Source organism: Diaporthe batatas (assembly GCF_019321695.1).
Source record: "Diaporthe batatas strain CRI 302-4 chromosome Unknown Contig00010, whole genome shotgun sequence".
NCBI classification, from domain to species: domain Eukaryota; kingdom Fungi; phylum Ascomycota; class Sordariomycetes; order Diaporthales; family Diaporthaceae; genus Diaporthe; species Diaporthe batatas.
The window spans coordinates 1,754,208-1,768,999 of record NW_025408557.1 but is presented as its reverse complement, the minus strand read 5'-3'; the positions used below and the strand labels follow the sequence as shown (position 1 = coordinate 1,768,999).

Here is a 14,792-nt window from a genome sequence, read left to right as displayed (position 1 = left end):
GCAAAAGGATGGGGGCTGATTTGCAGAAGTGGAGGCAATCATGTGGCGCGGTAGCCAGTCACTCAGTCAGCAACAGAATCTAATATCCTCTTTTGTTTTCATATTGCCCTTGTTTCATTTTCTTTTCCCTCATACAGTGAGTGGTAGGATGGCTGTCCATCCGAGTCTCTTTTTTTACACTGAGAAATTTGCTGACGGGCGGGATAATTTGGCCCAATCTCGGCAGTTCGAGTGCAGGACTTTGGTTCAGAAGGATGGATGATGCCCTTTTGGGCGACGGGGACGGGGACGGGGGCGATGCGATCGATGGGTGTGCGTGGGCGTGGGCGGAACTAGGCTGGGCCGCCGCACGAGGCCGCGAAGAGAGGGCTCGAAACGAGGACGAGCATCCTTCCGTGGGCGGTACCTGCTTTTTTTTCTCACCCCTTTCCCACCCTCTCCCACCCCTGTGGCCTTCTGGCTGTGCAACACCATGATGGGTTGCGTCCACATCGACCGAAACCTTGTTTCGGATCTAGATCTGCCTGCCTGCCTCGTCTCCCTGTGTCCTTCTGTACGTCATCCGCTGGGGAACCAAAGGCCTAGACTGTCAGGTTTTGCCCATGTCTGAACGGCCACAGTGCGTGCCAGCTCCACCTGCAGCCGGCCCAGCCTCGACGGGGCCCTTGACTAATCGCACAGCTGGCTGCGGCGGCGCACGCGAAGTATGCTCATCACACGGCAGAAGGACGTCGTTGCTTATCCGTCCAGGGACTCGGGATCTGTGGGATGCAAATCAAACGTCATGGCAAATGTGATTGTGACCTTGTATGAGATTCATCGTATTCACTGACTGGCATGAACAAGCTGCAGCCTTGGAATGAGCACATCTGAGTATTGTGCATGTAATTTGCCCTTTCAAAACCTCGTCCTCCAAGTGCATAACTATGTCTCCAACCAACTGGTATCTTTCATCCCGATCTGCTAGCGCCCGATGAACCGAAGACAGTTATATACACCACTTCCAGTCATTCGGTGCCGTCCCATGATGCAGAATATGTTGTTCGGGGAGCTCCGCAGAGGGCTACGCCCGACGCCCGTCTATTGTGCTTTTTCTGCCCAAAGTAGAACGCAAAAAAGTACCAACTCCCAGGCGGGGGAGATCAAACCAAAAAGAGAATAAAAAATGGTCGCCGGTTGCTCGATAAAAACATAACAGCAAGCCCCGCAAAGGAAACGCCCAGGAGTCCCGTGAAGGAAAGCCTGCCCCTTCATCCGGGAATGACACGTGTTGACCATCCGTCCCAAGCCCTCGCACATGAAGTCGTGAAATAAAACAAAGTATCCATAAATTTACAGTCCCCTTCGAACCGGAGGAGGCGTTGCCAGGCTTCCGAGCGCCCTTTTCAGATTACATCATGACAGCCGTGTGGGGTTGGCTGATCGTCATCGGCAGGCTCAGCGTTTGCAGGCTGTGGAAGCCAGACTGCGTGCTGGGCATCGACGTCGAGGGCCCATAGTTGCCGTTCGAGGTTGGCGGTGTGCCGTTGGCGACCGAGTTCAGCGACGCGGTGATGTAGCCCGATTCCGAGTTGGGCGAGGCGTCTCCCAGTGAGCCCATGTGGTCCTCACCCGAGTACTCCTCCTCGTCTTCCCCGGAGAGGTTCAGGCCGTCGGCCCCTTCGCCGCGGTCATGTGTCCTCTTGTGTCTGCGCGGAATGCTACGTCAGTCTCTGTTGCTCGCACGATTTCGTGTATCCTTTTGAGCTGTTGAAGATGTGCTGTGCTGTGTCCTGTGCTGTGTGGTGACGACGGCGGTTTTGTTTTGCTTTGGGTTTCGCTAGTCTCGGTAACATGCCACGCACACAACATGAGGATTTCGAGCATCTTCGTAGCCACAAAAGAAAGTACAAAGGAAATGCAGTCAAGGAAAGATGGGGCATACTGTGCTAGGTTGTCTGATCTGGAGAATGCCTTGCTACAATAAGGGCAGATGTAGGGTCTCTCTTGGGTATGTGTTCTCACGTGTCTGGAAGTTTAGTCAGATACACGGCAAGGTGATCGTGTGTTGACAAAGAAAATGCTGTTCCGGTCTTACCGCTTCAGGTGCTCTAAACGCTTGAAGAGACGACCGCAGGTTGGGATGGGGCAGGAGTGAGACTTCTGGGGGTATGGGCCAAGCTCCATGACGGTCGCAGAGCGCGCACGACGCATGACACCGTTCTGGCCTTGCATCATCCGGCGCTGCTCCTCCATGTGGCCGTTGACCATGTCATCATGAGGCAGCTGGTGGTACTCCTGCTGGAGCGACATCGGGTTCATGGCGGGACTGCCCTCGACGGTGGACAGGGGAGTGCCATGGCGAGAAAGCTCGAGCATCTCCTTGTGCTGCTGGCTCGACATGGACACGTTGCTGTAGGTCAGCCCTGGCGGTGAGTTGCCGAGGGATTCGTCACCCTCAGCAACTGGCCCTACCGAGGCGGAAACAGAGCGGCGGAGATCCGAAGGTCGGTGAGCCTGGGCAGCAGCCGTGGCAGTTGCGGCGGCGACAGCAGACATTCCCGGTGGGATGGACGAGCGACGCCTTCGCTGCTTATACGTTGGCGAACCCTCGATCACGGAGTAGACGTTGTTGGCGCCGTACCCCCGGGAAAACTGACCACCTGCCAGATTTGATGGGGGCAGCTGGATCATGCCGTTCAGACCATTGACGCCGTTCATGTGGTCGGGAATGGCGGTGTAGAGACCGGTCTCCTCATTAGCAATGTAAGCGGGCTCCGCAGACATGCCCAGGGCCTGCTGAGGTGGCGTGATGGGCTCGAATGAGATGCCCCGGTTGCTGTAGTCCTCGTACTGAGAAGAAACGAACGAAGGAGCAGGCGAGTACTCCAATCCGTACGCGGGCATGGAGGCGTGGCGTTGGTGGCCCTGTGTGATTGGGACGCCATTCTGGTTGTACTGGACCCTGTTGAAATCAGGCTCCCTCTTAACCATGGTCGGGGGCATCTGGGGTGCCATCGACATGGCTCCGTAAGGCACCATCGCCTCCATTCCGTCAGACAGAGGGGCCATGGACTGAGGCATCATCTGTGGTGGTGGCATGGCGTCGACAGCGCGCATGACGGGGGAGGTAGACTGCGAAGGAGGGAAGGTCTGCTGGGCGTTGAACGAAGAGGAGTTGGCTTGCTGGGCCTTGGTGAGCTGCTCGTACAGCGACTGGGACGAGTCGTACTGGAAGGACAGGGCGGGCTCGCTGACGGCGACGGTGGTAGCCTCTTGCCCCATCTTCTCCCTCTTGAGATCCCTCTCCAGGGCATCGAGGAAAAGGCGGTCGTGGGGAACGCTGTACCAGTAGAAAACCTTTTGCTTCTTCTGCGTTCGGATGCAGTTGTTCTTGTACAGGAAGTCGAGGAAGGGGCTCTTGGGCTCCTCAAGGGACGCGTCGGTGCCCGACTTCAGATTTCGGAGATCGGAGAAGATACCCTCCTCGAACTTCTTGGAGTTCTTAACGGGGCGGCCGAAGGCCTGAAACCTGAAGGAGAGGCATCGTACGATGTCGGTTCCTGAAATGTGAAAGAGGTTGTTCCACAGCACGCACGAGACGTACTCGCCGGTGGGCAGGAGAAACCGTCGGATGTACTGATCTGGTTGCCAGTCGACGGGTGCAGAGATGAGAAAGTATTTCACTAGACAACATTGGTTAGACGCGCATTGGGACTCCTCAAGGGTCAGGAAGGGTGCATACGGTTGTCAACCTGTTGCAGAGCAACCTGTGCATCGTGTGGCAGTGCTTGCTGAGCTTCTGTGCTCAGCATAAAAGTCTCTGGTTTTTGAGGTGCAGCCATTGCGCCTGCTTGTGAATACATGTTGGGCACGCGCCGCGGGCGGGAGCGTCTTGTTCAAATAGGACGGCCTCTGGAATGCGAAGAGGGTGCGTGGCTGGGCGGCGAGAGGTGGGAAGATCCGCAGAGGTCGGGACGGCACCAAAGCGTGTTCGGATCGTCGCCAATTGAAACACAAGGGACAGGTAAAAGAGAACAGGCGACGCGATGATCGTCGATGCAGGTTCGTCTCGCAGCCAGGCGTTGGAGGGAGTCGATCGAAGTCGTGCACAGCAGGATGTGCGTGAACGTCGGGGGTGGTGAGGATGGATGTGAGGATTGATAAAGATGATCGAGTCCAGCCCGGGGGGGTGAAGAGGAGATAAAATGCACACAGTGAGGTCGGCCACCAATTGCGTCTAGCGAATTTAGTGGGTGGGCGTGCGCTGGCCGAACCGTCAAGGCACAGGCAATAGCGCAAGAGGGAAAAAGATAGGGGTTGGGATTTGGGGAACTGTGGGTCGGGGGTGTCCTCGAAAGCGCGCCGGAGAACCGTGCTGCCAATATCCGAAGCGACCCGCAGCGATATGATGCGGTGCAGTAAAGTCCCGGCTCGACAGGCTTGTCGTCGGTCGGATGTGGGCTGCTGCTGATTGACAAACAATTGAATGACTGTCGATCAACAACTGCTGCTGACTTGCTGCTGCTGCAACGGAGGATATTAAGTTGTTTTATTGGGACGACGATGGCACAACCCTGCGAAACCCCAGTCGAGAGACAGACAGAGAGGAGCTGAAATAGCTGCGTGTAAAGATAGACAGGATCAGATCACAGTCAGCCAGGCAGTCAGGCAGTCAGGCAAGCAAGCTCCCGGTTGTCGAAGCTCGTCAGATCGGACCCAGGCAAGGTATGAGCTTGAAGGGGTGGGCGGTGATTGACAGACTTTGCGACGGTCTGTGTCTGATGTGAGGAGATGATGTGCCTCTGGGATGCGCGGGCAACACACAACGATGGGATGGGATGCGAGCGAGCTGGAAGCCGTGGCTGCAGAATAAAAAGGGCTGGGAGAAGAATAGAAAAAAAAAGAAATAAAGACGGAGCGGGTGTGCAGGTGCGAGGCGAGGTTTCCAAAAGGTTATGTTGGTTGCTGCTCCAAGAAATAGATCAAATACCGTTGGTCCGGTAGTAGCGAGCCTCCTGAGACACGAGGAGAAAGGTAGAAGGAGGGAAGAAGGGGAAGGTCTTGCACAAGAAGATTTGGCAGAGATTCGCAGGCTGGTCGGGGGGGAGGGAAGAAGAGGGATGGCCTGGGGGTTTAAGGGATTCGGACGGGCTGGCTGCTGCTCCCATTTTCAAATCTGGCCGCACAGCAGCCCGGGTACATGGCCATGCGCGTGCAGGTACCTCGTCGTGCAGGTCTCTGGGAGAAGATGGACGGGTGGACTAGTGCAAGGATGCGGAGGGGCGGACAGGCCAGGGTCCTGAAGCCCATGACTGGTCAGAAGGGCGCGCAGCGGGACGGTGGGACCTCAACCTTGGAGCCAGGGGTGGGTTGGACGGGGTGGGAAGGGCCTGCCCACGGTACCTGGGTACCTGACTGGCCGTCCAGGTCATGTAGGGGGGGTGTGTGCGCTCTGGACCACTCCTCCCTCCCTCCCTCCGTCTGCCCCCCCCCCAGTCCGTCCCCCAGTCACAGTAGAGGAAGGACAACAACAGAGCAACCCAAAAAAGGTCGACTGCGGTCAGGCCCGGTGGGTGCAGATTCCGGCCTGGCTGTGTGTTCAGGTTTGTTTCTTACGTGAAGGTGCTGGCTCGTGGTTACTAATAGCACCTATGGCCCTGCTTGGTCTGGCTGGCCTGCGTCTACCCCGTACAGGATTCCTGATTTCTCCTGTTGCTGACACCGCCGGCGCAGGCGACAAAATGGATGGTCCCTCGAGTCCTCCCGCAGCCAGTATACTGGCCACCCTACTCATTGCCCCCCAGTTCGATCAGGCTGTGGCCCCGGGCGTAGAAGGGACACCCCTACCCGTTATACGCAAGGTAGGAAGGCTGTGGAATGTGGAATGTGGGATACGGGTATGGCTTGCCGGTGCTATAGAGCGACGTCCAACACAATAGTCTTTGGTCAGTATAGGTCTGCCATTCAGTCAATTTGGTGAATCCGTGGTTATGTCAGGCCGTGGGCTCCATCACGGCAGCCTGGGTCCAGTATCCGTTGTCCGGTCCGAATGACTAGTAGTTGATCATTTTGGCAATCTCTGGGGTTCTTTGGCCGGCTACCCAGGTACTGCCGCCGTCCTGTCAGCCTCAAGCTTATGACCACGGAGAGAAATGCTCAAAGGGGACACGATCTCGACGGGGCCCGTGGGGAGACTAGAAGAGGAGCAAAGAGGGCGCGACGGCACGGGCAAATCTCCCATGTCTCCCATGTCGCCCATGTCGCCCATGCAAGGGTCGTGCTGGTGTCCCAGAAGAGACAATGAGTGACCCAGGCAATCCGAACACAAATTTAATAACACGTCCAGCATGGGCGTGCCATGGGTGCCCTGTGTGCCCCCGGGGCCGCTGGGTGGTGGTGGCTCGTCCTGAACTGGTTTTTGTCGTCCGTGAGCGCAGTAGTGTCGTGGAGATTCTGGCTTGCCCAAAACCCTTGTTCACCATAACACTGGGCCCGTCATTCGGACTTCAACCCAGCGTGGGGCCGCACCTCTTGACTCCCGCCAGCCCGCTCGCAGGTTTGCTGCTTGCGCTGCCTTGCCCCCGTAGAAGAGTCACAGACCACTCCGTACCGTACCCACATTCAACTCCCGTGCCTGGTCCCCTGCGCCTTGCAAGACGGAGATATCTCTGACTGCAAAAGTGGGCGAAGGGGCTGCACATCACCAGGGGTGGTACGAACGGTTCGCAATACCGATCGCTGATGAGGTTGCCCTGCTGGCCGTCCTCGCTACCGCCTACTGCTCCTGTTGCCGGTGCCGATGGGGACGGGGCCGATGGCAATTCACCGACGAGCTAGTTGCTCATGCAATCACAACCAAATGGCTACAAGCTCGGGCGCTCCTGGGCGGGGGAGCCATTTCGGGCACGCCAGCAGACGGATATGTCGGTCGCGAGGAAGTTTAATGGTCTGCCATCTCCAGCAATATCGGCACTGCTTTGCTGGCAGACCGGTTGGGGTGAATGGCCAGTGCTCCCCGGGCTGGACCAGTGTGCACCAAGAGGCAGAGAGGGTGCGTCCGTCCGGGGTCATCGAGGAAGCTTGCCTTCCAGGCGCGCTGGACGGCAGAGCAGGCATGGTGATGGCAAGAGGCAAGCCTCGTAGCGCCGTGGTGGGGTGACGACGAGGGGAGGGGTCTCACCACGAAGCAGGGTCATCACCTCCAGCCTCCCTGTCCTCCAAGCCGCTCTAAGCTGAGGCTGCCCTCGCGCATCCATGCACGAGGGCAAGGGTGGCGGGATCAAGTTCTCGCGCATGAAGATGGCTGCCCTGGCGCCACAGTCCAGGACGGTGATGCAGAGGACGGCGTCCTGACTTAACACCGGCGCACTGGAGACAGCCTGGCCCAGCTTGTTGGGTACTGTGTAGGCAGCTGTCATCGATGATCAATATCCGTCCTCTCAAGGGCTGTCCCAAGTGCCCGCACACTAGCAATAGCCTGGGCTTTTCTCAGGCCCAAAATCTCCTAGGTCACCTTCTATGGCTATCGCTTCCGAGTGTGCCGCACGAGGATGCTGGCAAGCCCGCCCAGCCTGCCCGCAACGAGACGTGAGAGGCGAGCACCGGGCGCCTCTGGGTTGAGCATTCGTAAGCTTCTCGGTAGCACGGCGCAGAAAAGACGTTGATTAGGCGCAGAAACAGAGCCTGGCGGGAAAAAAGAAGCATGTTTGCAGCGATGCAGCCCCATCCAATGCCCTCCCGCCCTGCCCCTGGCTTCAAGGCTCCCATTGGACTGGTCTCTGGCTTGCAGTTCCTGAAAGTAGTGGGACTCTGAGGCTATTCGCTGGCTTGACCGGGGCCATCTTGAGCAATGTCGCACATCTGAGGAGCGTTGGCCAGCAAGATCTCGCAGCTTACGGGCCACCGCTTCTGGCCGGCCTCATAAGCGTAAAATCATCAAGTTGCTTAAAAAAGAACCGCCCAGGGCGGGCCTGCCCTTTCTTGGGGGTGGTCGGCGCCAGGCGTGCATCCTACTCGCGCCAACGCATACAATCACTCGCAGTCCTGGCCTCCGCAATTCTCTATCACTAGGTGATGCTGAGGGTAAATAGCTGTGGGTGAATGTACTGGTACCCGCTGGGCTGATTCACTTTGAGATATGTGGGTTTCCAGATCAGGTCTCTTGGAAGCGACACGATGTGGAATCGTTGACCAAGGCATTTGTTGGTGTTGTGCCGCCAGGCACGCCCGCATCTAGCAGATCTTACGAAACCAGTAGCGTAGGCGACAAAAATGAAATAGAGAGAGATTGATATCTCATCTCATGGCAGGTAAATGCCTGAGCCGTGGTAAGGTCAAAGGGACCGTTTCGCATGCCTCTTCTTTGAACTATCGGGCAGCCGTGGTTCATGCAAGTCGCCGCCTGTCCCTGCTGTCGCTGAGGTTTGCAGCGACTTTGAAGGAACTGGATTGTCTAGTGCGCCCAGTCCCGAGCCTATGTTTGTGACGAATTCCGTCCAACTATTCTCGTGGGACAAAGCAGGCTTTCTTCACAAGAAGCTCTACCCGAGCCGAGAAATCCAACCAATATGCTTGAACCGTATACGGTCGAGTGTCTTAGACGTCAGTCAGGCTAGACTGAGGTCCGATGGAGTAGGGTGGTGGTGGTACTGTGCAGTTCGCTCTGCCCCGGACTGTTGGTGACCAGAATGGTTCGATCCGGCCGAAGGGTAAATTATGGCCCCCTGTGCCTCACAGAGGGGAAAGAAGGCGCCACGCGATGAAGACAGGTGGACTGTGCTCTCCAGCATCGGCATAATCCGTGGCTTTGCCTGTGGGCAGCAGCGCTGCCCACAAAGTGGCGAGATGTCTAAACTCTGTCGAGGTCGGCCACCCAGCCGTGCGGGTAGATACCGTTACTGTTAGTTGGCAGTCTTGGACTTGCGCACAACTGATCGACAGCAGCTTTGCCTCGCGGTTGGCGAAGATCATGAACAGAGCCGCATGGAGGATGGGCCTCTGGGCCTGTGCTCTGAACCTTGCCGATTGTCAGACTGGCCTGACTACCATGTTCCGCGAGTTGAAACTGAGCATCACCGATGTGGAAAGCCATCTCAAGATGCGGTTAGATGCTCTGCTCTCAGACGTGATGACGGCTTGTTGGCGGGCCACCCTTGCAACTGTGACTGCTCCCTGGCTGCGCTCCGCCTGTGCATTGCGGAGGCGGAGGAGCAGGAGTCGCCTTTTGGGTGTCTGTCTGTGGCCAAGCCTCTCCAACGGCCACGGGGCCTCGCACCTGGCGCAAATGCCCCGTCCTTCGATCCTCGCATGGACGTGTGTACACACAAAGTAGAGCATGTCTGCAGGGTGGTCATCATCATCGGTCGCCCTGGTGCTGAACTAGGACTGGTGCTGGCGAAACGGGCAGCACGTTGTGTGGTAGCAGCGGCAGTATACAGGAGTGGTACTGTGCAGTAGTGCATCTAGACTTGCCTGTCCCGACCAAGAGACTGCCAGACTGCCAGACTGCCCATCGCCGGTGTGCAGCCCCTGCTGTTCGGTGTATGCCCATGCCAGCATCTCCCGCATCCCGTCGCATCGCGCCGGCGGATTGGCGAGCCAGCAGCGAGCAGGCATGCTGGCATGCTGGCATGATGGAGGCGTGGAGTCAAGAGAGGAACAGAGGCCGGATCGGGGAGTGCTAAGCAGCTGCCGCGAGTCGACGGGCTGGACCCCACCCACTCTCAAATTCTGACGGGGCGCGGAGGTGGCTTCCTATTCGGGGCCCCTGGCAGCTCTGAAACATGGTGGGGACGCGGGCAAGGGAGAGGCGCTTTGCTTCAGAAAATGCTGCACACACAAGAGGTGGGAGGGCGCTACCGCAGGCGGTACCACTACGGAGTGCTACGGTACGGTACCTAGAGTAGGACCATGCAGTACGACATTAGGCCAAATCACTGCAGGGGCTGGCCCAGTCAACGTCGTGCCCTCGTCCCGCCTGTCTCAAAGCCCACTCTTTTCTTCCATCAATTGAGTCCAGAACGTTTTGTTGATACGAGCGATCACTCTCTTCCTCTCTGGCTATCAGTCGGGGCGTCAGGGTGCGCGTGCTTGTGCGTACGAGAGGCGTGGCTATGCGATAGCCATGTACATCTCCAATCTCGTCGTACCGCGTTGGTGCGGAACGGGAGGGATCGTCTTAGGAACACATCAATCCCGGTGCCTGTGCGCACACTACTGTACCACCTAACGACCAGCCACCGAGGCAGGGGGAAGAGGAGCCTCGCTTGTGTACTCGGTGGAGGCGATGGAGGTCCATGAATGATGTCCATGATGATGATGAGGATGATGTTGGTGATGACGACGGTGATGCTTGATATCAGCCATGCGAGAGGTTCTGAGACTTTTACCTTGGCTTCTCTGTGGCTACCGTCTTCATCTGCATTTTGGTTCGGCCCCTCCCCCGTGGTGATGTCAAACTGCATCCCACGAGGTCCACCTGAAGAGGCTGGCCTGCCAGCCTGCACAGGCTCCCGCATGGAGAAGGCCGCTGGTGCGCAGAGGGAAGCAATGCTATCAGGGCAGCGACGGCGACTGGGGATAGGGTCTCGTCTCAGCCATCGTTGGGGTCAGGGTGAGTGTTTATGATGGTCTCCCCAGCCCTGTCTTTCGGGGTTTGAGTTCGTGGTCCTGTCAAGGGAAGACCATATCAGCTGAAGGGAGTCTTGGCCCGGCCCGACCTCGACAGTGGATTGGGCAGCAGGCCACACGCCCGAGATTGTTTATGGCATAAGGCTTGATGCTAAGCACACATACAGTCCGTTCTCGGAGTGTCTATATTACGTATGACGGTAGTGAGGGTGTGATGAGCGGACGAGCCCACTGCAGCTCGCATCAACCGACGCCTTCGCCGCTGGAGGAGGTGCTCATGGCATCCCAAACCGGCATCGTCATCGTGGTCACGAGCTTCAAGGGCAGCCACTATCCCGCACGAACACGGTAGGATACGACATGGAGCTACATGGTCACATATGCAGGGCATCAGAGCTCCCTGAGCTCCCAAGGTGACGGTGCGGGTGTAGGTGCGGGTGCAGGTGCAGGTGCAGGTGCAGTTGGCTGTGTGGGCAAGTGGGCTGTGGGATGTGGGATGTGGAGTAAAAGACCAGCCGAAAGGAGCAGGTCGAGTGTTTGATCATCCACCTGCCGAGCATAATGCCGATTGACGACTAGGCCAACTGACGACATGAAACTTGACACTCGATGCAAGGAGACCGCAGTTAAATTAACCCACGAGCGAGCAGTACCATGCTGCTGCGTGTTCGCCAGGGCCTCAACTGCAGCGTGGTGGCTGACTCCAGACGCTCGAACCCCAAGTTGGCCCAACCCATGCTGACCCATGAGGAGGAGATTCCCCGAGTCGGATGGACGAGCCGATTTGTGTACATCATGTGCGGGAGCAAGCAGCAGGCAGCTTGCAGCAGGCAGCTTGCATTCATCTCGTCGCCGTCATGTCGTCTGAACCGGACAGACGACAGACAGACAGCCTTGGGGGTGTTATACAAGATGCCTGCGTGCGTGCCTGCCCTTCTGCTCTTCTCGGTACGGAGTATGCCATGGCGGCTGGCTGGCTGGCTGGCTGGCTGGCTGCACTCAGTCTTCCGTACTCCGTACAACTGGCACACACACACACACACACACACACACACACACATACACACACACACACACACACACACACACACACATGCGATTGTTTTCTCCCTTCCCTCCCTTGGCCAGCGTGCCACGGCGGGTGCCGCCAGGCACACTGGCATACCAGCAGAACAATGTTTCACCAGATTCTCCCAACCCCAGGGGACCAAACGTGTCGGCAGCGATGCTATTTCGGGAGGCGCTTGCTTGATCAGACTAAACACTCCGGCGAGACGGCAGAGCCAAACAAGTGCCTCCCCCACATCTTGGGTCATCTGTGCAACTCCCCAAGATCATGGTATGCACCACCCAAGGCTGGCCAGGCCGGTTCCCACGGCCTAGCTCCCGTTCTGCCGTTGCACCCACTGCACTCGCTGTTCGAAACAGCACACACCGCCAGCAGCTTGGGGTGCCCACAGGCTGGGCTGGGCTGGCTGGCTGGGTGGTGCATTGAGCATTGCCGGCGTCACGCTCACGCTCACGCTCGTCGCTGTCCGGGGCGCTGCTCGCCAATCTCAGCGGCCGGCTCACCACGGGCAGATTTGGCTGGACGCTCCCCCCTCCCCGCCCCGGCACCCGTCGGCCAGTCGTTCAGTGGGGCGTGGCCGTGTCTGACTCCTTCTTGGGTATCAGTTCCCGCCCTCACGGTAATGCGACTGTGCCTATGCCTGCCCAACTGTCATGGCACCCTGTGCCGCTGTCGCTGCCTCCACAATAACTCTAACAAGTGAACATCGACAGCATCAACATCAACATCAACAACAAATGGCGTCGCTCTCGTCAACGGGCCCGGCTGTCCGCCAGGGCAGCAGGGAGGAATAGACCCACCCGTGAGCGGTTTCATCAGGGGCCAGGGCACAGGACATCCCTAGCCTCGGTGCAGACAGTCTTAGTGGGATGAAGAAGCTTAAAAGACTGGTACGCTATGTGCGCCTCGGAGACCCCCTGGCCATTCTGACGCATGCCCACTTTTTGCTTGGGCAGAGAGCTCTTCAGGATTGTGATTGGGCACCTCGTCTTCGCACTTGCAGATTTTCACCTGTCCGCTTCCGACCTCATCGCGCCCGAGCACCTTTCCTGCCAGCCTGCGCGCTCGGGTCACCACATGGACGACAAGAATAGCACCCCTCGAGCCTTGTCGTCACCCGATGCAGCTCTGCGGATGCCATCCATCTTATTTTTCCCCCTTCGCCTAGCCTGCCTGCCCGCCTGCCCGCCTGCCTGCGCATCCACTACACATCCACTGCACAGGGAGAAAGGCTCCTCCTCCTCCTGGCTGCCTGGTTCCACCCGCCTCTTGCCCGCATGACGGAGCCGCTGCGCTGCGTATGCCGTCTGCGGGTCGAGGCTTTGAGGCCATGAGCCCGCCCGCCCACATGCTCATGCTGCTTGCTGCTGCCGCTGCCGCGAAACGCTCCGGTTTGATGTCAATTCCAAGCTCACACCCGCTGTGGCTTATTCCTCACAGGCTGTGGCAAGCGCCGGTCGATAATCTCGCTGGCGAACGACAGCGGTGAGTGTTTCGAACCCCAAGATATGGGCGAAACACCATGCCAATAACGAAGCTGGAGCTTGCGCCCATCGCCCACTAGCACGAAACTGGCGGGAGAACCTGGCTGCCCGGCCAGAAACTTCTGCGCGTATTCTTTCCCATGTTTGAGCTGGCACATAACCGGCAGGGAAACATCCTCTGGCCGAGTCCAACGCTGTCGGCGTTGCTAGGATACGAGATCACCACATCTATCACCCTTCGCCGGCACTTGCCATGAGTTCTGAAACACGAGGGCAAGGGCGTCGATCTGTATCGCATGTCTTGAAACGTTGACATTCCACCACACACACCACCAGACTTGGGGAAGCACCATCAAATGGACCCTTGACAACTCACACACACCCCCCCCTCCGCCGTGAGTGCACGGAGGTTCCTGGTCACTTGGTGTTCGCTATAAGCCCGGCGCCGGAGGAAAACAATGTTTTCATGCTCCCCTCCGTCGGCCTTGCATGAAGTGGGCCGTGGTTGGGGAGCAAGAAAGCATCCCTTTCCGAGTACGCCACAGGTGGCCAGAGGCGAAATCTGAACCAAGGCGAGAGGCATCGTCCGTCGGAGAAAATCAAAGGCCGGCTTGTCAGTTATCACAAGATTTGCTCGCATCTGCCGTCACTGTGGATACCCACTGACTAGTTACCCAGATATAAACATCCGTGGAATAGCAGAGTGCCCAAAGCTGGGTCACTTTTGAAGCATTTGTCTAGACGGTTATGCGGACTCCAAACAAGCGCCGGTGGGGGTTGGTCACGGCTGGTGGTGGTGACTACCCCTCACCCTGTCAGGTACATGAAACACCACCAGCCTTGTCACCACCGGTTCAACCGCGACGCTAGTCCTCATGTTCTTCCAGAAGGCTGTGGTGACTAGCCAGACCACCCGCGAGCAGACACCCCAACGCCCTGCCCGCTCTCGAAATAGTCAAACGTTGGCGCCTATGAGCCGGCCCAGGTGGCATTACCCATGCCTTCGAGGAGCCTGCGGCGATCTACGGCAGGCCTGTGCTCGCCACCCACATGTCTGTTGTTTGAGATGCTCCCAGGGAGCGTAGATACTTCCCCTCTGGTCGGTTTGCCCCGACTTTAGCGCATGTCCTCGTCGATCACATTGGCATCGCGGTCGAGGCTCAAAGTGACATGGAGTCGCCGTATCAACCCGTCCACTCTGGCGGGAGAAGGGCCGGCCAGTGGAGGCGATCAACCAGTGTGATGCTTTGCCAGCTCGCAAACCTTGCTCGCCTCCCGTACCAGTCTCCGGGTCCAAGAGGCGAGGCGGACGTCAAGGGCGGACTCTCGCAAGTGCGTGGATGATCGTCGTTGGCCTCTTGGCATGGAAACAAGTCAACGTACGCATCAGATACCCTGCTCGCCTGGGTGATCCTCCCGGGGGTCCAGGTCGTACATTTTCGTCTTGCAACCGTACGGAAAGCCCGAAGTGGTTGCTCAAGATTCGTGTCGGGTGCCACATGATTAGACTTTCGGATCAAGATCTCCAAATCACTCACGACTGAACTCTCGAAGATTCACCCATCGGCGTTTACGCAAGGCATCTTTGCCATGGGCCGGAGCGTTGGGGAAGGTTCAGGCACTCGGGC

At 57.9% G+C, this 14,792-nt stretch overlaps 1 protein-coding gene across 1 annotated transcript; it reads right to left on the bottom strand.

Annotated features, from left to right (window-relative positions):
• Positions 1-794: 794 nt before the first annotated feature.
• KVR01_008379 (uncharacterized protein) lies at positions 795-5,168 on the bottom strand. Its single transcript, XM_044794410.1, has 4 exons — positions 3,725-5,168; positions 2,078-3,665; positions 1,925-2,008; positions 795-1,688 (listed from the first exon to the last, which is right to left on the bottom strand). Exons 1-4 carry the CDS (start codon positions 3,843-3,845, stop codon positions 1,391-1,393), a joined length of 2,091 nt encoding a protein of 696 aa, XP_044642146.1. The 5' UTR covers positions 3,846-5,168; the 3' UTR covers positions 795-1,390.
• Between the last annotated feature and the right edge of the window lie 9,624 nt (positions 5,169-14,792).